The sequence below is a fragment of the Bombus flavifrons genome, chromosome 6 (assembly GCF_040668555.2).
Source record: "Bombus flavifrons isolate JBK064 chromosome 6, iyBomFlav1_principal, whole genome shotgun sequence".
NCBI lineage: Eukaryota > Metazoa > Arthropoda > Insecta > Hymenoptera > Apidae > Bombus > Bombus flavifrons.
In genome coordinates this window covers 6,868,691-6,891,970 of record NC_138447.1, presented here as the reverse complement: position 1 = coordinate 6,891,970, position 23,280 = coordinate 6,868,691, and the positions used below count along the sequence as shown (strand labels likewise).

At 31.8% G+C, this 23,280-nt stretch overlaps 2 protein-coding genes across 8 annotated transcripts; one reads left to right on the top strand and one right to left on the bottom strand.

Moving 5' to 3' along the window:
- Nucleotides 1-582: 582 nt before the first annotated feature.
- Nucleotides 583-6,754, bottom strand: LOC138180835 (RNA exonuclease 1 homolog). 4 transcript variants are annotated; one of them, XM_069115079.1, is made up of 10 exons: nt 6,266-6,754; nt 6,030-6,115; nt 4,305-5,924; nt 3,859-4,198; nt 3,602-3,768; nt 3,062-3,532; nt 2,708-3,005; nt 2,459-2,621; nt 2,048-2,307; nt 583-1,905 (listed from the first exon to the last, which is right to left on the bottom strand). In XM_069115079.1, exons 1-10 carry the CDS (start codon nt 6,363-6,365, stop codon nt 1,820-1,822), a joined length of 3,591 nt encoding a protein of 1,196 aa, XP_068971180.1. In that variant the 5' UTR covers nt 6,366-6,754; the 3' UTR covers nt 583-1,819. The 4 variants fall into 4 exon arrangements, with proteins under 4 accessions (XP_068971180.1, XP_068971181.1, XP_068971178.1 ...); XM_069115080.1 differs by having other exon boundaries at nt 6,030-6,112; XM_069115077.1 differs by having other exon boundaries at nt 4,305-6,115.
- A 733-nt stretch (nt 6,755-7,487) lies between these two features.
- Nucleotides 7,488-22,961, top strand: cyst (rho guanine nucleotide exchange factor 18 cysts). 4 transcript variants are annotated; one of them, XM_069115067.1, is made up of 18 exons: nt 7,488-7,632; nt 7,948-8,039; nt 10,194-10,529; nt 10,654-11,030; nt 11,188-11,337; nt 11,415-11,608; nt 12,389-12,526; nt 13,361-13,436; nt 13,511-13,623; nt 14,737-14,808; nt 16,860-16,913; nt 17,000-17,552; nt 17,638-17,867; nt 17,952-18,496; nt 18,583-18,788; nt 19,035-19,214; nt 19,278-19,984; nt 20,073-22,961. In XM_069115067.1, exons 2-18 carry the CDS (start codon nt 8,000-8,002, stop codon nt 20,314-20,316), a joined length of 4,215 nt encoding a protein of 1,404 aa, XP_068971168.1. In that variant the 5' UTR covers nt 7,488-7,632; nt 7,948-7,999; the 3' UTR covers nt 20,317-22,961. The 4 variants fall into 4 exon arrangements, with proteins under 4 accessions (XP_068971168.1, XP_068971171.1, XP_068971169.1 ...); XM_069115070.1 differs by lacking the exon at nt 12,389-12,526; XM_069115068.1 differs by lacking the exon at nt 14,737-14,808.
- Nucleotides 22,962-23,280: the final 319 nt, after the last annotated feature.

The following is a 23,280-nucleotide window of genomic DNA, read 5'->3' as shown; positions in this document are numbered from 1 at the left end:
AAATATTTTCCTTCGAGTCTCTCCTAACACTCGAACGAAAAGAAAACAAAATTTGAACAGAGGAAAAGCGAGGAAGAGAAAGAGAGAAGAGAGAGGCAAAACTAAATTTGGACACACATAAATTTCAAGAGGATGAAAAAGGAATGATAATTATTTTTTAATACGGTGCTACTGAAAAGAAAGTAGGTTTACGACGGCAAAACGCATGCGAGCTGCTACGAACTATAGACGTAAATGGCGAAACGAGCTCGCTTATTCACGTCATGGTACCTGTTCTTCGTCAAAGTATACGCATTCTAAAATGTCATAGTTCGATCGAACGAGTCAAGTAAGAGGAGCGTTAACCATTTTTTAATGGTGAGATTAAAATCGAGATGCCATGCTGGTACAAAGCGATTGAACGCACATTTGAATGAAACATTGATAGTAGTTTTATATAATAAAATTAAATGAAAAAAAAATCTAATGTGCTTCTTTACATTATCGTTTAAATTATTTTTTACCTATCCTAATCTTTCTATTCCACTTATCAAGATATTAAAACATTATTGAAGGGTAAAAGAAATTGAAAACCTCAACGCATACAAAATATCGAAGTTACTTTATTGCAAGTTTCTTAATCTCCAAAAATAAGTTTATATCGTGTACAATTTCGAAAACAACTAAAGAGACAGATGCAACGCAGGTACCACTTCGAAGTACAATGAAAACGTAATTATTTACAAAGCCCATTACCCTGATCCAGCTGGTTTCAATGACCTTGCGATATGTCGTCAAGGTCTATATGTTGTGTAACATCGTCTATACATACAGGCGCCGCTCAGTATCAGCCTTCAAAATGTTCGCAAAAGTACTTTCGGTACTATGTATCTCATTATGTCTTTTATTATTTTACATGTCTTCTAAGGATTTGGCTGAGTCTGGATGAGGTTTGATTTAGGTAGTAAATAAAAGACATGATTATAATTTCTTACGAAATTATTATTACCATTAATCTGGAAGGTAATTATATAGAATAATACATACTTTACCGATATGACCTTAATATATATTGTCAAGCTCAATGACTGAGTAATTCCAGACAACCGTCACTTGGTTTTTGATTCGATGATACTGTATTGATTGGATATACACATATTTTTTGAACGCGCCATTATCGTAAATGCAGCTGATTTTGAAAAAAATAGAAACAATGCTGCACCAAAACAGGTGCGAAAAAGTATGCGTTTAGACAATTCAATATGCATATAATGGCATCGAGTTGTCAGCGATGTATATATGGTATGTTTATGTTAAGTATCAATATCTCACTAACGCTTATTATTTCCGCTGCGGTCACTTGAATTCTCGAAATACTTACTCATTGTCAGATGCAACTACTTTTACGCGCAGTATTGTGCTTATCTATGTACTTTCACTTTTATATCTGAAACTGAAGCCTACTGACAGTTATACGTGGATAGAGTAAAACTACTCAACGCGTTGGCTTGGTAACATATCTCAAGGCCATTGAAATCGGTAGCGGTCAATTGCTTTGTAAATAATTACAGTAGAATTTTATAAAAGTATGAATTGCGCGTAATGAAAAGAACAAACGTGTATCTACCATAATTAGAATAATGAATGAAATTCGGAGATGAGTGGTGATTATATAATAATCGATTCTAGAATTAACCGGGCACATGTATATCACATATTTATACATGAAAAACTATAATACAACGCATACGATAATTTAAAAAAAAGTTATCATCGCTTCATATACCACAAAACCATAAGCTGTACACAATTCAGTCTGACAAAGTGCTTGTAGATTCGCTTATTGTAATTTTGCTTCTTCCTTTGCTTTCCAAAGAATTAACTCCATACAAGCGACAGCATCCTCTTTGCTATCGTGTCCACCAACTGTAATATGAAACAAAAGATTAGTTATAGAAGAATTGTTTTTACTTCATCACAAACCTTAATGTGCAAAGAAATCAAATATCGTTATTGAACTATACCGCGAATGAAAAAAAAACAAAAAAGTATATGATTCTAAACTAACCGTCATTTTGAATGATCTTCCTTAAATATTCGGAACAAAGATTCTTTAATGCTCTCTTTTGTGGATAACCATTTTTGTGTGGAAACATCACGCTTGTATCAACAACAGTATCGTGCAAAAGCCTTAAAGCTTTGAAATCGCTTTCTAAACTATGACCCACTAATATAGTTTTATCTGAAAACATTGTCAACAACGTTGCTTGAACATCTAATAACGTTGTTGTCACGTCTTTCATATTTTCCTCCGTAATCCCAGAAAACCTGTATACGCGATTTTAATATTGATTTGATTATTTATAAACATTGTATGAAAAATTACTTTTCTTTTTATTTGACGCATTACCTTTTTTTTAAAGAAAAAGGAGAAAGGAACAGGAGAAAATGAAAGAAGAAATATTTTTATATTTTTTACCTTGTATTATAATCGATTATAGGATTTTGGGGATTCACTAACGTCTCATATACTACACTGCAATCATCATCAATGACTGTTATCCTGGTTAGTTCCAATCCTTGAGTTGTATAACACATTTCACAATCGAGTGCATATACCCCTTGTTCCTCTACCGGCGTATCTTAATAATAATAACAATGAGGACAAATAATAGAACACATATAAACTAGAGTTAGAAATAGAGATAAATAAACATGTACAAATTACCTTTCGGTAATGTTCTCACGTAACCACGAAGGTTTTCGTAGTCTGTATAATCCCAAACGTGCGTCTTCGCGTCACAACAACCAGTTGCAGAACCATATTGTTGACAGCAACTGTATTTGCTTTCACCTCTGATTGTGAATTTTCTGCCCCAATGATATATACAGTTCTGTGATCGCGAAGCAAATCCTCGTTTATCAATCACATAGGTTTGACCACATCGACTACAAATTCTTTCGTTAGGCACTTTTGACAGAACACTTTGATTTCGTGTGTTAGTTACATAGACTTTGGCACGACCCTGCAATTGAAGTATATACTACTTATATTTCTCAAAAGCTTTTTCACTCGGTTTACCTTCTGACCATCTGGATGTGGACGAGGAAACCCGTTATCTTGAAGTTGTTGCTCCGTCATTATCCATTTTTTTAGCATACTATATAAAGCTGCCCCTTTAAATTTCGTAACGGATCTTTTTGTTTTAAGAACACTCCACGAACCTTTAGTTTTCCCAGCCAACACTGTTTCATGAGAAACTGTACTACTACCTGGAATTACTATTGCATTATTATCCACAGATGAATTTTGATCAGCTTCTTTTCTCAATCTATGCGTAGCAAGCATGCAGGAACTTTTGTAAACAGCTAGTGCTTTGCATCTTTCGTGACAAGCATATTCTTCTTTAATCGCACGTTGTGCTGCGTCCTCGGCACTTGTGTAAATTAATACACATACGTCATGCATCATATTCACATAATACTGACGAACGTTTAAAGGAAATTTCTGCGTGGTTACTTGCAATGGTTCAGGACGAATTAACTGAGGAACCTGAAACACAACCAAGACATTATACAGCTCTGTACGTTTATAATTAACTAAAAGACAAGGAATACAGACCATTTGTGGAACGTGAGCTATGCGTACACCACTCTTCGCCGTTTGTGCAGCTGTTTTATAATTATCTGCGGCTTTCGGCTCCACTAACTTTCCTACATTTTCTGTTACCTTTCTTTTTTCTAGTGCTAAGGATTTAGCATACGGTACGTGTGCAATCCTGACACGACCTGTCGAATACGTAATTAATTATTAACAGTTTCTATTTATACTTTAAAATATCTTCATGCAAATACTTTCTTAAAAAAATAGTTATGTACCATTCCCATTTAACTTCAATTCGCTGTTACTCGCTATACCTATCGCTTCGGTACAATTACGACGTACATCCTTGGGAGCACTACTACTTGCAGAAATTGTTTTTTCTGCTACAGCATCGCGCATCAGACGCCACCTTTCGTACATTTTCTGTTGTGGATTTACAAATTTTCTCGCCTGTTGATTAACTCCAATTTGCCTAATAACACATGCAGCTGCTGAAGGATGTGCTACTCTTTTCTTGCCAATTTCTTCTACCTGTTCCTTTTCTTTTTCGTGCGATGCAGATGATCCGACTTTCAATGATTCTGCTACCCTTGATTGTTCTGGTACTTGGTATTCCTTGTAACAACATTCCCAATAAAAATAAGTATACACAAATTAATACATTCTGTATTGCAATTTTTAAGTCCCCAGAATTGTAACAAGATCAATTTATTACACATACCTGAAATATCTTTAAACACTCTTCTTGTACATCATGGTCTGAATCAGACATGCTAAAAGTTACATCAATATCATTACCGATGATACTACTATGATGATCATCATTCTCTTCATCATTGTCATTCATGGAATTCAGACGAATGCTTTCTAAAGAATTTCCGAATCTCTCGGTTAAATCTTTTTTTTCCTTACTCTTCACATATTTTTCGTTTGTTGTATCATCCAACCTACGATGCGTTTTCAAATGTTTGCTACTTCTATCACTTTTATTCTTAGTGTGCTCTTTCGAAGAACTCTTGGAATGCCCATGATGTTTCCCAGACCTATGATTGTCCTTTCTATCGCTCTTAGATTTGTGTTTACTCTCATCTTTATCTTGGGCCTTGTCCTTTTCCTGATGTTTGTATTTACTCCTATCCTTGTCACAATTCTTATCTTTTGATTCTTTGCTTTTGTGTCTCAAATGATTTTTATTTTTACTTTTACTATGCGAACTGGAATGCGACCTTTTACTTGACTCATGCTTTTCTTTATACCTTTTATGAGATGTACTGTGATCCCTTTGATTTTTGTCTTTATTCTTATCCTTGCTTTTATATTCCTTTACATTTTTAACCGTACTTTTATTCAAATCTACCTCTGATACATTTCCTTTTTCACATTGTGAGGATTTAGAACTCTCATCACTAGGGAACGTTTCTTGTTTCAGAGTATCGCTATAGGTCAATATTTTTTCATTATGATTTTCTTTGTTAATAGTTCTATCAGTGCTATCTATTATCTTTGGAAAATACATATCCTGTAAATTGTTCACATAGTCAGATTTTTTTATATCAGGATAAGATTCATTTTGTTCTATAGTCTTAAAATCAATGTGTGCAGTATTATTTTTATCTGTGTCATCATGATCATCAGTGTTATCGCAATCATTACTATTCTCTTCTTCATCGTCAGAAAATTTTGGTTCGATATCTAAAGGAGAATCTGGAGATATTTTACTAGACTGTGCATCAGAAGTTGAGTTAGAGCATGTGAGTACTTTATCCATCATATTGAGATCTGTTTCAATATGATCTAGTGCAGATTCATTTAATCCGTCACCCGTTTTTAGTCGAGTTTTCACTTTTTTTGGAACATATTCTTCCCTTTTCTTTTTATTCTTTGGATAATAGGTCTCCCTGAGTTTAAGCAAATATTCATTTGAACTACCATCCTTACATGAATTTAGTGAAGCTGAGTCCGATTTGCATGTAGGTATATAACTCTGCATAGTATCCCGAACTTCAGGTGTGATTATCACAGTAGGTTTGTATTTAATTTCAACACTTTGAGGTTCTGCAGATTCATTGCCCATATTTAACCAAGGTTTAGTTTCACCCGGAGAAGATTTACGTTTCACAGCTACTATATTTTTCCTAGTTGGCATATAGGATACTATTGGTATGTGACGTTTCTTTAGTTCTGCAATTGGTGTTGGATTATAAACGCATGGTTGCATATTAACTGGTGCTGGTGTATTTGTCCTTTCTTCTACCATAGTGGCCTTAACATTGTTTACTGTACCAGATGATCCAGTGGTTAATGTTGGTTTTAATTCTTCAACTACCTGAGAAACAACATTCTGACAAGACAATTTATTATCTGCATCTGTGACACTTCGATTAGCTAAGACTTTTTTGACAGCTTCTGTTACTAATTGTTGTAAAACACCTGAATCAGATGTTACCATTGTAGCAGCTTTAGAGTCTTCAGCTTGACCCGTGGAATGGTTTTCCACTGTCTCTGTAGCCTCCGTGGTAACTCCAACATCTTCTAAAACAATATATAAACTTATATTTTTTAGATAAATTGTTTATGCTAGAAAACACTGAGATAAAACTGAAATAAATTTCTCGAGCAATATAAAATATCACGCGTAATATATTTATGATAAAGGAAAAGCTGAACAATAAAGGAACTTACCTCGTTTCGAATGCTTGAAATGACAGTAAGGTCTATCGCACGCTCCATTTTCATAGAATGGACAGTTTATAGCTTTAAAGTAACCAGTCGAAGGCAACATAACTATTTCATTGTATTTTATACTTTCGGTCACTCATTCTTTGAAATGGTATCGTATAAAGTCATATTAGAACATTGGCTTTTAAACAAAACCAACCTTTGTAAACTTGCTTTATATATCAAACATTATTCTTCTTTACATTTAATTAATGGACACGTGTGATTATTATAAATCAAGAGATTTATAAATTTTTATTAGACACATCGAAAACACGAAACTCAAAGCGAAGCGAATCCCGAGAACAGAGGTTATGTACAATTGAGTAGTACATTTCCCTATTTGCAATTTGTTTGAAAGTATTCAATCCCTTCCTTCCCCACCAGAACCAAACACCCTAACGACATCTTACTGTTTCCTCCATCTGCTCTTCCTCAATTTCGTACTTTTTTCAAATCTGCAATCTAATATTTGCAGAAATTTTGAAAATATTTCATATATATAATTTATAAAGAATTGTATATAATATCACTTATAAAAAGATGTTGAATGTGAAAATTTTTAATTTATTTTGATATTATTGTAGAATTTAAAGTCAATCTTAATTTCACATATTTCTTATATGTACACATAAGTATGTATATTATATTTACTATAATGACGGTAAAACAATTCTATTGTTATAACAATGGGTGCAAATATATAACAAGTGCGATCGTATATTGTAATTGTTTTTCTAATTTAATTATACAAAACAATACAATATTCTAAATAAATACTTGATTCAGATCAATAAAAATATGGCACTAAATTTATAATTAGGAACTTATAATCTAAATATATTTTAAATCTAATAAAAAATGAATCCGGAATTTATTAATAATTGAACCTAATATGTGTATTAATTCGGAATATATTTCGAAAGTTTTATATTTCGAAAATTCGGTATTAATGAATATTTTGGTTAAATATTTGAGAATATTAACATAAAAATAAAATGCAATATATTTTGAAAAATAAGGTTTTCGTTTTAATTTGTCAGTATCCCTTGTGTTCTTTAAATAATTTTCATCTTCCGATAAATAGATCTGCATCGTATAAATTTTAAGTACGCGCCTAATACTATATTGTTATTTCCACCAAGCGATTCATGCGTTACCACATCTCTACGATTTCTTACTACCTATAGTTCAGCTAGTACAAAATGGTCGACGTGCCTTGACTGTATGATACAGATTGGTAGATACAACATTTTGTTTCCTCATGAAGGAATTAGATACAATACACTACGTGTAATATTAATGGATTTATAAAGGTTACTGCATTTCAGGTGTGTATTATTTTTAATGTTAAGTGATATCTTTCAATAAGCAAAGTAATTAAGTCGAGCGTTCACCTGTCAATACGGCTTCTTTTGGCAGCAAAGTGTGTACGTCGCCCTTATCAGAGTGTGAAAGACTGCATATATAACTGATGTTTCCCAACTCATAATAAGTCTAAAATATATCATAATTGTGTTGTACTTTTTATTTGCGAATTTTTTCATTAACTGTTTAAAGATTCTCGAATTTATATGCTTTTATGAAATGTTTTCGAAACGATAAACTTAATGTAACGCTATTTGTAATATTTACAAATGTTTCAGTATCCGATTTCGGAAAAATTAAATAATCATCTAATCGTCGGAAATAAAAGAGATGGAAAAACGACAGGAAATATTGGCTCCGTTTTCCTCTGGTAAGTTGCTACTGACACAAAGACATGAGTAATTTCTCTCTGTCTATATTATATACATTTATTGATACCATCATTGTATGTAATAAAATATTGAAAGAAGGAACATAATATTTCTTAGAGAGTTGATATCCTGTCTATATTTTATTTACTAAAGCCTTTCTTTCTCCTGTAAAAAGTATAAATGTTTATTGTTAATATTTCATACAAATATTATATGTAAATATTAGATATGTATAACTTTTTATATATTTGTTATAGAATATATATTCCAATATTGTTTCAATGTTATTGACTTAATATACAAATACAGTTACGTATATTAATTCAAAGTAGAATTAACGTTGTAGTATAGATGTGTGTCTTGTTTTCATAACTTTTTAAAATTCACTGTTTTTATTAAAATACTATTAATTCTCTTTAGTCTCCATTTGTGACTTTAAATCGAATAAATATTATATTATACATATACAATTTTGTTTAATAATCTGTTATTATTATGGTTTTGTTTAATAATTAAAAACGAATTTCTATTGTAACAACTATAACTTTTTGTTTAAATTAATATTTTAGTTGTAATAAATTTTCTAAAATAACAATTTTCTACAGAAACTTGTCATTTGTTATATTTATAGGATGAGAATATATGTATGTATATTTAATTTTCACATGATTGGATTCAATGCTTCCATGAGTATAAAATTGATACAATACTGGTATTCTAAAATTATACATTTTATCAATACTTCAAAATATAGAAGTGTAATAGAAAATATTTGAAATAAGTTATGGTTAAGCATAGCTAAATCATAATCAAAGTATTTCGAATTTATGTATAATATTTTTACTAATAAAAATATAAAAATTAAAACAAATTTAAATGATATTTTTATATTAAAATTATTTAGCGTTTAAAAAATATTAAACAAGTAAAAAATTTAAAAATATGGTCAAATAATGAATTCGTCATTATTCGGATTAAATAATAATTTAGTTAGTTTAAGATGAGACTCCAAACAGATACAATTTAGATCTAAAAATATTTTGATTAAAGCCTAATAACTCTTGTAAACGATATTTAATCGCGAGATATGAATTATGAATACGGAAACAAAAGATAAAATTATTGAAAAGGGTGGTAATAAAAGTATTAGCTTGAAGGTTGGAGGTCGGTTAAGGATCGGGGGTGCATGGAGGTGGGGTGGCACGCGCGGACCAACGGATCAATTCGCGCTTGGGAGCTACGGGGAAAAGCAACAGTGTGTCTACCCCTTGCTTCCCGGAAAAGTACTTGATACGATTTAATCTCTTTTATTTATTCGTGATACTAGGATGACAATAAACAGTTCATCAAATCAATATGTAGGTACAATAGAATATGTTAATTGATTGAATATTTTCATCAGGAGTGTCATTATCCGGGTGATTCATGTGACCAACATCTATATTAGATTCTCTTTTTTGATAAAATTGAACATATAACTGTTCGATCAAATATAATAAGAAAACTGGTTTTATCAGTAGAAGTGATAAGATCAAGATAATAGTCTTACATTTATTTATTACCAATTAACGTTAAATTGATGTAATAAGACATACTTGTTTCCGAATTGTGACATTTGACAGACGACCTTGGATTATCTGTGATCGATATTAATGTAATAAAATATAGCTACTATTTTCAATTAAGTTCGTTTCGATAAAAGAACTGAACAAATTATTCGTATTGATATTCACGCGTTTATAAAATTAAAAATACAAATATATATACCATACAACAATTTGACCTGGTTTTCATTGAATATATCTTTATACATTACTGACATGAGAGCGGGAGGCTGCTGCAATTGTCACGAGCGGGTCCCCTATTTGTTCTCTTCGCAGTCAATAGACGCGAGGACATTTGGATATCGGTTTTCTCATATCTCGATGCAGTTCATGAAGTGCGATATTCCTTGTTGCAGTACCGTCTTTTTCGTGAAAGATTATCTTACAATCTAATTTTTGAGTAATTTATATTGTGCCATACAATAACGTATTGTTATTACTTAAACTGATCACTGAATGTGTTTAAATAATAATTATTTTGTTATATTTCATCTCTGTATTATATAGCCATAAATGATAAAAAATGATTTGTTTTTAATATGCTTATAGATGAATGTCCAAATAGTGGGGAGGATAGTGAAGAAGATGTAATAACTGATTATTTGGGATCATCGCATTCTGATTGCGATCGTATACCTATTATTAATGGAGATCTTGGCAGTTTAAATTTACATAGAAATATAATTACTGAGACCGGCTACACCAAAGACAATACAGAGAAAACGGCTATTACAATGTCTGAAGTGACTGAAAGAGATGAACAGCAACAGCAGCACTCACTGCTTACACTTGGCACTAGTAGTCAAGCTCAGACTAATCCGTTGGTGCCAATTATTAGTGTCACACCTCATTCACCTGGTCTTGCTAAAAACTACCCAGTTTTAGGTAAATATTTTTTGATTTTTTATTTATGTAACTCCATGCATTACATTTCATTGATCTCAGTATCACTTGACATTACAAAATTTTATGTGCTTTTGTGGCTAACAATTCGTTCACCTCCTTGCAGAGGACAACTTGCAGCATCTGCATGAAATCCATGATTGTATTCAGCGTATGAGAGATCTGACGCTGAGCACCTGGGGATATAATCACCGCACATCCCACAATGATGTACCTCAACGGTTAACTTCATCATGTCCTTCCCTATGTCCTTTCATTTCACCTGAAATTGCACCACGCTCAAGCAATAATGATACAGGATCTGATCCTGATCTCCTTGCTAACTGTTCCACCAACAGCTCTCCCACACATTTTCCATCAGTAGGTCCTCGTTCACAGAATGCACAAGGTATAGACAGAAGACGCAGCTGGACTGACTTGGAAGACACTCGATGTGGGCGTCGCAGATATTCTGGGCAAAATCATCTACAAGCACAAAACATGGTTAATATTGTCTGATACATTTTTAAAGAAATACTTTATTCATTGTACACTTGTGGGATGAGTTTAATAGCTTCATTGCTTTTTTTAATATGTTTTGTTAAAGCTTTTGACTATTCTTTCCATTATTATATTCATTGTATAACCATTACAATTGCAGCGACAACGCAGTATTAGTTTAAGCAGTTTAGACAGTGAAATGGAAATAGAATTACATGGAAAATCTTGTACCAGGCCTGTAGGAGTTGCTAGTCGAGCATGCAGATCGCAAGCAAGTACTCATTCTCTCAATGAAGCTGATCTTGTACAGGTAATGGATGCTCATATTGAGAAGTTTCTTATATGTTTAATTTGTAATGAAATACATTGCAAATTTTTCTTTAACAGAGCGAATATCAGAAGATAGTTACAAAACGATTCAAAGGTAGTCAAAGATTAGCAGACAGCAGTGGTTTAATGCCTGGTCTTACAGGTTCTCGTTTACCTCTTCAGAAATCTATTTCAACGCCTTCAATTGTTACACCTCAAGTTAATGCTCACTTGGCAGAAACTGTAACTAGAACAACACCGTCACTTACAGCGTAAGCTAAATAAAAATATTTTTAGATTGTACAGCTAGATCAGTACTGATGCAAATTTGTAAACTATTGCATTATCTTTTAATACATTTAAGAAATAACAATAATATTTTTGTAATAAAATTATTAGTGTAAGTCTTATATTTTGAAATGTCATTGAAGTATATTAATAATATTTTGATTTTATTTTTAGTTTTGTATTAATTTCATCAATTTTTAACAACTGCTTATAAATACTTCATGTTTTATGATCTAGCTTGCAATCTTTTTAAGATATCATATGCAAGTAGCATATAAAGTAACACATATTTTATGTATATATGAAGTATAAGATATGTGTATACATATATTTCTTTTAACTTAAGTAATTTTTAAATTAATAGTAAAAACAAATTGCATGGTTATTAATACGTTTATAAAATATTTCAAAATTTGCCTACATTTAAGAATGCTTGCATCTTGTAGATGAAAGTATTTTAGCATGGTTGCACCATTTATTGCTATACTTAAGCAATTTTCAATTTTTTAAGACTACATTGCACCTATATTAAAGTCAAAATATTACTTCATCATCCAAAAATTTTTATCTCACGTTGAATAATCTAAGTAATCATTAAATAATCATTTAAATGATATTCTGTATACTCTGTTTAACTGTGCGTCTTTGTGGCACTATTATCTCGGTGGAAAACCACGCGAGAATATCTGATTTGCATCTTTTACACAATAGTCGCATACTTTGTGTTTGTACTTGATAATTTCCTACCATCCTGCATGGTACAGCCGACGTGAAAGAAACGAAAAGGGTAGTGGAAGTGAAACTGAAACTGAGGATCTTCACACTCCAAACAGCCATGAATTCCATGAAGACAGAGAAGGCACTCCAAATGCTCAGATATCCTTTGATGAGTTACTGACGGAGTGAGTATTATACATTTTCAGTTTTTCACATATATATAAGGTGTGTGGTAACAGATAGAAAACAATTTAAGGGGTGCTTCTATTATACAAGACAAAAAAGAAAAATAGGAAAATTACGTTTGAACTTCTTTTTATTAGTTATTGACATTTAAAAGTCAATTTCAATATCCCTATAATATAGAATATTAAGAGAAGACTATAACATTTACTACCATAAATAATGCATTTTATTAAGAAAGATTATAGATTGAATATAGAACTTGCCTACTCACAAAAATCCATAAGAGAATATCAATCTATCCTATGGAATTTCTAAGTAGAAAAGACTATCATCTCCTCTAATTCACGAATTTGTCTGTATGATTACAAAAGAGATACATTATGTACACGACTTTTTTATTCTGCATTTTCGTCTTATTTTAGTTTGTCTAAGCAGTTATTTATCATTTGTTACCAAACACTTTATATAGTATATTCTGCTAACAAGGCACAAGGAAAAAATAACTGGTTTGTATCAGCTTTATTATTAATTATTTTTCTCTTATATCGTATATACATGACAATCAGATTATAATACTATTTAGATTTTTCTATGTGTATTTTACTCTTTCATTGAAATGCTCAGTAATGTACGCATTTAGTCATAACTTATAATTTATTTTTATCGTAATCACTAGTGTAAATACACCATAGTACTGCTTGTAAATATTTACTGCTAATCATTTTCATACTATACTGTTTTATATTGTAAATTATTTCAATTAATTACATTTATACATATATTAATTATAATATGTAGATATAATAAATAAATATATGTACATTTATTTTTAGTGGAGTTGTATATGACGATCATCAATCAGAAAAAACTAGAAGGAAACGAGGTTCTATCTTTTTTCGTAAAAAAAAGGTATTAAAATTACGATATAGGAGATTCAAGTATATAGATAAAATATAATTCTAAAAATTACAATGAAATTGCAGGATAAGAGTTCCATCAAATCTACATCAAGCATATCCACAACTTCAAATAGCTATAATGTTAAGAGAGGATCTACCGCATCGTTACCCCTACCAGCGTCCTCTGGAAGTGGAAGGTAAATAACTTTTGTTATTAGAATTATAGATTTCTTGCATTGGATCTGCGTATCTGTGGTTCAAGATTCGCACGCAATTGGCATGACTAGGCCTAAACTCGGAGTTTATTACAAACTCTTCTTATTTTCAACAAAAGTACAGGAGAACTTCCAGCATCCGAATTATTAAGGAGGCATGATTGTTTAAATGAGAAAATTTTCGAATATCGGAGAATCAAATTTCTAATAGCGAATAGATCTTCGGATATTAGAGATTCTACTGTACTGTATAACTTAAAGAATACATACGCATATTTGCGCTCAGCAAAATACTTGCAACTTTTTTTACTTTTCTTTGCTCATTAGATTTTTATAAAAATGTATCATCTGAGAGAAGTAATTAAACTTCGTTAATTGCCACTTATCAATTGATAATTTAATATAGTTAATTGCCAAAAAAATTTTGATATGTCAATATTTATATATATTTAAAACTTCTGTTAATCTATTATATTTCACATTTTACTCTGAGAAGTCTCTTACTGAATTTCTACATTTTGTATGAAAAACAAATAGAATAGGATAAATGCTAGAGGAAGTATTGTATCTGCTTATTATTCAGAAGCTTTGGCTGGCTCAAAAGCTTATTATTTCTAATTAATTTTGCAATTTAACCAAATAGTATGGCAAGCTTTAGCGTGTTTATCCTCGCGTCTCTAACATTAATTGATAAAAACGTTTGCATATACATGTTAATTAACATACAAATTTCTATACCCAAACTTCTTCGGATATTGATTTTACAAGTTCAACATAAATTATAGATACGATACTAACGAAAAATGGTAGTTTTTACAATTCGAAAAGGGTATACACAATCTTTTTAAAAATGCATATCTATATGTTCTATATTGCACTAAAGTATGCTTTCGAAAAGGTAATGTTTACCTATAAAAGAGCGTGTATTATCAAGTGATATATAAAAACTGAGAAACGTAATAGAGTAAGAAAACTGAAGAAGGAAGGGAAACAAAAGGCAAAATAAGGTTGCCCTAATGCAGTGTGTGCTTTTTCCTTCCCCCGTGCATTCCCTCTCGTGCAACGACAAACCGATCGATTGTTCGACGATTAAAGGGAAATTAACAGCAAGAAAGCCGTGACAAGCTACAGTCCTTGGCGGCGAGTTGCTACTAAGCTCGGAGTCAAGTAAGTCTCAGAAGTCTGATGTGTTCCTCCTATTCTGTCGAAGCGTTCGTACGTTTCTGTTCGTATATTAAATCCTACACAGTAGTAGGATGACCCGCGTCTATCGTTTCTCGATTCTTTTCTTGCACACATTGTTCAAAAGGCAATTGAATTGCCTCTTTGTGTTGTATTGACAGAGACATCACCTTGCCCCTGCCTATGCTTCTGATATGCTTGCTTCTATCATTTCTGATTATTCAATGATATATTTTGTGTATACATCTCTTTGTAACTTCATCCAATCATTATAATATAAACATACAATTATTAAATAACTAAGTAATTTCTTTATCAAGCATCATCGAGAATGAACATCTAGTACTCTTGTGCTTCCAATTGATATAAATTTCTTTATTACCCTGCACTTTGACTTTCCCTCCATAGTATGAATTTGTAGCTTTATTTACAATCTGTCCCGTGCTACTAAATGTATCTCAGAGTCTACATTCAGCATTGTTCACTCATAAAACTTTTGTAGAAATACATTAATAATAAACATTTTAGGTGTCAAGTTAGGGAAAATTCTATTATTATACACAGATATGCGATTTCATGTTAAATTAATTATTTCTTTATGTTAGTAATATGTATTTTCCAAAATAAAATATGATGTAGTGCACGTAAAATCAGACAAAGGGAGATTTAAGTAATAATTTTGCTAATTTCTAATTTATTTAACAATATCGCGAAATTTGGAATTTTTGCCTGTTTTCATTAAAATGAGTTACACTTAAAAAGTTTGATTTCGAAAACTATTCGCAGAACTTGACGTATTGTAATGTTGAAAATATTATTTAAAATATTCCTATTCTTTTAATTTGTCCGAAAATCGTGTGTTTTTAAATTTAAGAAGATGTAATGAAATGTTCCTCGAAATTTTAGTTAAAGAATAAGTCCTTTCCCCGATGAAGTTTTTGAAAATGTTTAATTAAACATCAATTAATTCAGCTTCTAAAGACGGTGCAACACGTGCACCTTATTTCAGGTAAACGGACTGTATGCTTCGCTATTATGGTCGGTTGTTCGTACTACTCGCATTCCATGTTAACTCCATATTAAACCTTTCCTTTAATATTCAAAGTTTAGCAGCGCAACTAAACAGAAAATAAAGTAAATATAGACTACATTTATGTTGAGACACATCATGTGACACAACCCTCCTTCTTTATATTCATTTGAATGACATTAAAGAAACCCTTCGGTAGGTATAAATGACATATGGGACGGATATGAGACCTGCTACTTTATTTTTATTGGATTGGCCAGTAAGTGATTGCGAATTTTGTCAATACCACCTAATGTCAAAATCCGCAATCACTTAGTTGCCAACCCAATAGATCTTATTCAAGAAGTATCTAATTCTTTATATATAATTTATCCGAGTTTTGCAGATACCTGAGATTACGGATTCAAAAGAGTCGAACAGGCTCGGACAAATATCCAAGATATACGAATGAACGGATAGTCTGTCACTCTCAAGCCGATTTAAGTCGATTAAAAGAAAGAAGTCATCCGACTTGGTCGGACATGATCGGTTTTGAATCTCGAAGTTAATAGCTCACGGTTATTTATAAAATTAGAGATACGAATCGGTCCAAATTAGCCCGAAAATATTGGGCTACATGAGAATTCATGTCTTGAATATCATCTCGTTACCAGGTCATACTTTAATTTCGGGTACCCGCAGTACTGACCAATTAATATACAAACATCTGTCCCTAATTGATAAATAAATTATCAAAGAATTGTAACATGTTCGAAATATCTGACATCATATTGACCTTATAGATTTGTTTAATTAGAATTGCATTAATAATTTTGTGTCACTATTCCCTTTATTACTTCAAGTTATGATAAATGTGGCACTAGTGTTTAATTTTCAAATCAGCATTAAGATAAAATTGTCTTTTATAATGTATAATTTTAATTATGGAATACTACAACAAACACAACATTTGTTTCTTTATGATAGAAGCAGTATTTAAAAATATAGACTTATATTTTTCTTTCAGTCAAACAATAAATGAGGAGAAAGATGGAGATGGACAACATCGTGATATATCTAGGTTTGTAGAAACTTGTGTATTATTCAATTTTTTTTATCTTAAAATGTTTAATTTATAAGAGCTTTTTGTTTAAAATAATATTGCAGTGGATTAGAAGGATTTGACTTTGGAGATGACGCTTATCAATTCACAGTGGGCGATCTGGAAGGTTTGGATCCTGAATTAGGCCTAGCTAAAGAAGAACCTGATTCTTGGAGTGCTGCCATTGGACATAACGTTGCATTACGATTAGCTGATAACTGTGAACGAAAAGTGAAAAGACAAGAACACATTTATGAATTTGTACTTACGGAAAAACATCACTGTTTGGTACTTCTCGCCATGGAAAGAATTTTTGCGGAAGGTCTGCGACGTCACTTTCGTTTGGGTCAAGCAGATCTGGAACGCATGTTCCCAAGACTACGCGATCTCATTGATATTCATTTACGATTTCTGCAAAAGTTACGTAAGAGGCAAAACGCAAATTCTATTGTTCCTACAATTGCTGATATATTAGTGGATCAATTCTCTGGAGAGAATGCGCAACGTATGAAGAGTGCCTATGGAGAATTCTGTAGTCGTCACAGAGATGCTGTTGAAGCTTATAAGTATTATTTGCGTCATGACCCTCGATTTGCACGATTCGTACGCCAATGTCAGGTAACCATAGTAGAGCATTTATTCTTTTGTTTATTTGCATATATATATAATAACATGAAGATGTATATAATTAACGTTTATGCAGTCACATCCTTTGCTGAAGAAGAAAGGAATTCCTGAGTGCATTCTATTTGTTACTCAACGTTTAACAAAGTATCCACTGCTCGTTGAGCCACTCATAAAAACGGTTATTGCACACGAAGAAGGTGAAGATTTACGCAAAGCCCTGGTTCTTGTTAAAGAAATCTTAGCAAATGTAGATGCATGTGTTGCTGACAAGGAAAGAGAAGATAGAAAATTAGAAATCTATAACAAGTAAAAAAAGTTATATATTTTATAAACTATATTTTTAATGCTTTCATACTTATTAATAACATTTCTCTTATTATTATCATTTAGGATCGACGCAAAATCTTTTGCGACATATCGTGGTGCCAAGTTCAAAAAATCAGACATCATGGCATTTAATAGAATCTTAAAATTCGAAGGAACTGCATATTTAATGCAAGGTCGTGGAAAAATGACTGCCATTGTAGTGGTTGTTCTTTCTGACATATTATTTTTCTTGGCTGAGAGAGATCAGAAGTATGCATTTTTTGTGCCTGACAATAAGGCTGGTATAGTATCACTTCAAAAATTACTAGTTCGTGAAAAAGCGGGTCAAGAGTCTAGAGGAATTTATTTAATAAGTAGTAATCCAGCTGAACCTGAGATGTTCGAGTTGAAAATTCAAAAACCGAAAGATAAACAATTATGGATACAAGCAATTAGATCAGCAGTTGAAGCCTGTCCACAAGAATCTGAAAATGAAACTGATATATTAACTGAAAATAATAATAATAATGAATTAAGAGATACACGTTCCTCTTCTATATCGTTACTTTCTGTTGAAGAAAGACAACGTTTAGTTAAAACTAAAGAGTCACATGTTCTTAAGATAGTTGGTGCGTGCGACATTTCGTTATTAAATATATATATTTTAATAAAAACGTGAATATGTTATTAAATCATTTTATATTACTATAATTAGGTGAACTGCGAAAAAAAGATGCAGAACAGGCGTTATTACTCGAAGAGAAAATCAGCTTACAAATGCAACTCTTACATGCTGCTAATATTTGGAGTGGAAACGAAAGTAGTGATAATGAGAAAATAGAAAAAGCTGATAAAGAAATTGCAGATTATACAAGACTAGTTCACAATGAAGGAACAGATACTACACAGTTACGACAAGAGGTTACTATGTTTTATATATACTACTTTATATATTTTCAAATTAAATTATAACTATAAAGGATATCCACAGATTTCTGTACATACTTTATAAGATATTATAACTTATATTATTCAAACTTATATAACATTTTTATTTCATTTTTAATTATATGCATAGAATAAATTAATCATATGTATAGAATTAAATTAAATATCCTGTACATATAAGTACAGTGAAAACTAAAGAAAAAGTAATTCTTTCTGTAGGTGATTGTTGCTGTACAAGAAGCAACAAAACTTGCAAGCTCGTTATCTTTTACTGCGGGTGGCGCTACTCTTTCGAGAAGTTTAAGTTCTGCGGGAGAGCGACATAGTGAGGCCTATGTTCCGTCTGCTCTTTGTGTTCCTCGAAGAGCTGAGACATTTGCGGGTTTTGATCATAACAAGGTAAATACACAATACATACATAGCAATTAAAATCAATATAATAATATTATGTTCTTTTTTTAGGAAAAGTATCCGTTACGAGAGTCTGCAATTCATTCTGTAATTTCTCTTCCAAAGGTTAGTGAATTTATAAAAGAAGGTCTAGAAGAAAAAGGAAATCAAGATACAGAAATAAATAAAGATCAACAGTGGGCAGCGATTCGTCTGTCTCATCATGTCTATAGGTTGGTCTGTATAATTAGTAATCAGATGACAACAATTGATAGTCTACAGGCTCAATTAGCAGCATGTAAAGAGGGTAGTATGGGCAAATCAAATAATAGACCTAATCCAAATCGCCAATTAGAAGAATTACGTAATTTACAAGACAAGTTAAGTCAAGAGAAAGCAGCGTTTCGCGCCGCATCACAACAAGAACAAAAGCAGCTAGAGGAAGAACGAGCCGAATTGGCAAGACAACGTGAACAATTAGCAGCAGAAAAAAGAGATGTTACGCAGCAACGAGATCAGCTATACCGACGACTCGAGGCATTAGAACGGCAAGGAGTGACAGTAGTTACAGGTTCTGCACCTAGTTCTACAACTATTCACTTATCCCACTTGACGCAAGGAACTGATACCACTGTGCAGACGCGGAAAGCACAGCCGGATGCTAAAAGAATACCATTAAATTTAATTAGTGCTACTAATCAGCAAAAAGTGCAAAGTAATCTTCCAGTCAAGCAACAATTGCCTCTAAAACTTGCTAGTGGAAGCAACAATAATAGTAGGCAAGTATAAATATTAGTTTGAAATTATGTGTTTAAATTACGAAATATATTTTATGCATATACATTTTTTATCTAATAAAAAATATAGAAGTGGAAGTACGAGTAATAATAGTCCAGATCGACATTCACGAACGGGAAGCAGCCCGGCAATCGTAACTGGCTCTACGTATTCTTCACCAGAATTAGGAAACAATCATGCCGCTACAAGTCAAAGTCATTCCTCAAATCGTTCACTTAGAATTACACGATCTCCTCCGGAATATTCACATCAGCAACAGCATCAAAGAACGGAACAGCAGCAACCATTGGAAGAAGAAGTCATTTTTTTCTGACGTTTCTTTCGTTTTGGTCGGAAACATTCTCGATCTTCTCGTCCTGCAACTGGCGAAGCTACCCCGACTTCTACATTAACTCCCTCTCGAAGCCAATCAAAAGATGCTCAACCTAGAAGTCGCGTAAAGTCATTTTGACTTTCAACATTTTCTCGGTAAGATTTACATTATTTTTAACGTTCTCTTCATTATTACTATTATCTTTAATTCTTCTTTGTTCGTACCGTGTTTATGATAAGCTCTTCCTCGACCACTTCTTTTCTTCTTCTTACTTGCCCGTATCTTTTTTTTTTTTTCTCTTTTCTTTTCTTAAAAATTTTATTAGTGTTGTACATTGAATTGCAACATAGTATATAAGTGATGCATTTATGGTGTCCATAATAACAGTGTGATTGTCAAATAAAAAAAGGAATATACTATATTATTCTCAATGAATTGATAAAGGATAGTGTTACTTTTCAACTGCTACTGAGGGCAATAATATCATTTTTATGCAAATTCTCACAGAACCTATCATAAAGGGAGAATAACTATAAAATATGTGAAGAAATAAAGAGATAATGATTAGTGCTCAGAAATATTTACGAAAAAAAATATCTTAAAATGGCCGGCTTAGTGAAATAGATCAGCCGATCTTGTTAAATTCTTACTCGTTATGTTATTAAGCCGACTGACAATTTTAGAAACATGATTTTAGACGAATCTTTTAAGCAAATCTGTTGCAGTTTGCTGAAAATGCAAAATAGAGAAAATACATTATATTAGGGTTGCATATACAGACATATATACATGGATGTGTATATATATATACTTTTTCATGACATATGTATGACATCACTTGTACGTATGTTGAGAATGAGACTTGCGGAAGTATATTGTGCATATGAATGAAATATTGAATGTACGTTCGTACGTAACAATTTCATTTTGCGGCACGTATACGTGTATATGTATTTGTACATGTATGTGTATGAATGTGTGAGCGCGGTAGCTATTCTTATACCATAACTTTAAAAGTATTTTAATACGTGCTAAAACGACGGGTAAGATCCACTGTTAACAATAATGCATTGCTATTATGTGTGCCAAGCCACAGATCGAAATCGTTAATTATTTGAATTTCATTACATCATTCCTGTAACGGGTATAAATAATTTTTAATTTAATTGAATCGAAAGCAATTCAAGCAATATTTTATATTTGATACTTTTCTTCGAGATTATTCACTGCCATTATCATTAATCTGTAATCGTTTTTCCTTTTCTCCTTTTTTTAATAACATATTTATTGCATTATGTAAGATCAGTGATAATTCTTGATCGTTTAAACTATTTTATTTATACTTTATACGAGACTTTTTTGATGAAAAGACTTATTGAGTATTTCGTGAAGATGGAAAAGTTCCAGAGAAAGTATTATACAAAGATTGATCATACTGCACGTCTAATTGTAAGATGTTGGATAAAAAGTAATCTTGAAAATGTGGCTCTATAATGTAGATCGTCGTTATAAGGTCAAAAATTGTTTGTTTTGATACGTACGTCTTGTTTAAATTTTGCGCGTATTTACCTCAAAAGATGCTGTAACGTGCAATATGATCGAATAAAAGGACAGCGTCGTCGAAGCACGATGATAAAACACGTGACTAATTAATTTATCTTCGTGAAGAAACATAAGTAATGCTATCAACTTGTCTCAATCAATCGTGATGACAATAGTTCTTAAAAGTATTTCCATAAGATGTAAAGCGTGAGAGAAAAAAAATATAATTGAATTCTTACAAGTCTATTATTAAAACAATGCCGAGTATATATTAGCTCGCAAATAATATTGTATTAACCTGTTAGTAGCCTTCATGGATGGGTGTACGACTTCATTTCAAAAACACTTAACACAAACTAAAATATTCTTAATATCATAATGCTCATTATGAAAAAAACATAGAACATATGCGAAAAGTAAGTTTTAACACTGGAATGTAATTCCACGAACTTATTCCAAATAGATATTACAAATTATATATTCTATACATGTATATATATATACATATAATTATATATGTATATATATATATATATAATTTAATATATATTAAAGAATGTATTCTTTATATACATTAAGAACGTTGCACCATCTCAAATGTAACTTCATGCTATTAAAGTTTATTGTTATTAAATATTATCCTTATACAATGAAGTCGCACACCATCTTCAGGGTAACGCGAAGAATCAAATTGGGATAACAACTAAGGAGTAGTGCGGCGGCCTACATGCGTCTTGTGGCATCTAAAATATTTGAGGTCACTGGACAGCATAAGTTTAAGAGAGGATATAAAGAATTATTAGTAACGCGGTTTTCCACGTTTTAGTGAATCTTTACGTCCCGGACGCTCATGGGAAGTATTTTTGTACGTTTACTCTGTACCTACTATTTTACTCTAAAACTATATATTACTGTTATCATTGTGATACTCGCAGCTGCGATCGTATTTGGAAACGTTAATATAAAATTACACCTAATAAGTAAACGCGTATTTGTTTTAAGACGCGTTCACTTGATACATCAGCATTAATTCTCTTAGAGTTTAACGATTTTAAACTAAAGGCCGTTACGTCGGTTATATGCTAATATTAATTGTTATTATTGTGTTATTTGCTTGATTACTTCATCAAGATTACCATTTATTCGCGATACACTAAATGCGTCTATTCTATAACAAATGCACGTAAACTCTTATTTTAATAACCCCTTATATTGTAAAATGAAATAATTTTTCCGGAAGGCGATATCCATAGAAATTAATCTGTTACGTGGCAAGAGTAAACAAATATTTACGATATTTTTCTTCCTCTTTCAATTCTATACAAATATATACATACTGATATGTGATTTACATTCCTTAACGTTTATATATATACATATGCTACATTTTTCGATTGATACATGAATCGCCGTTAAATCATT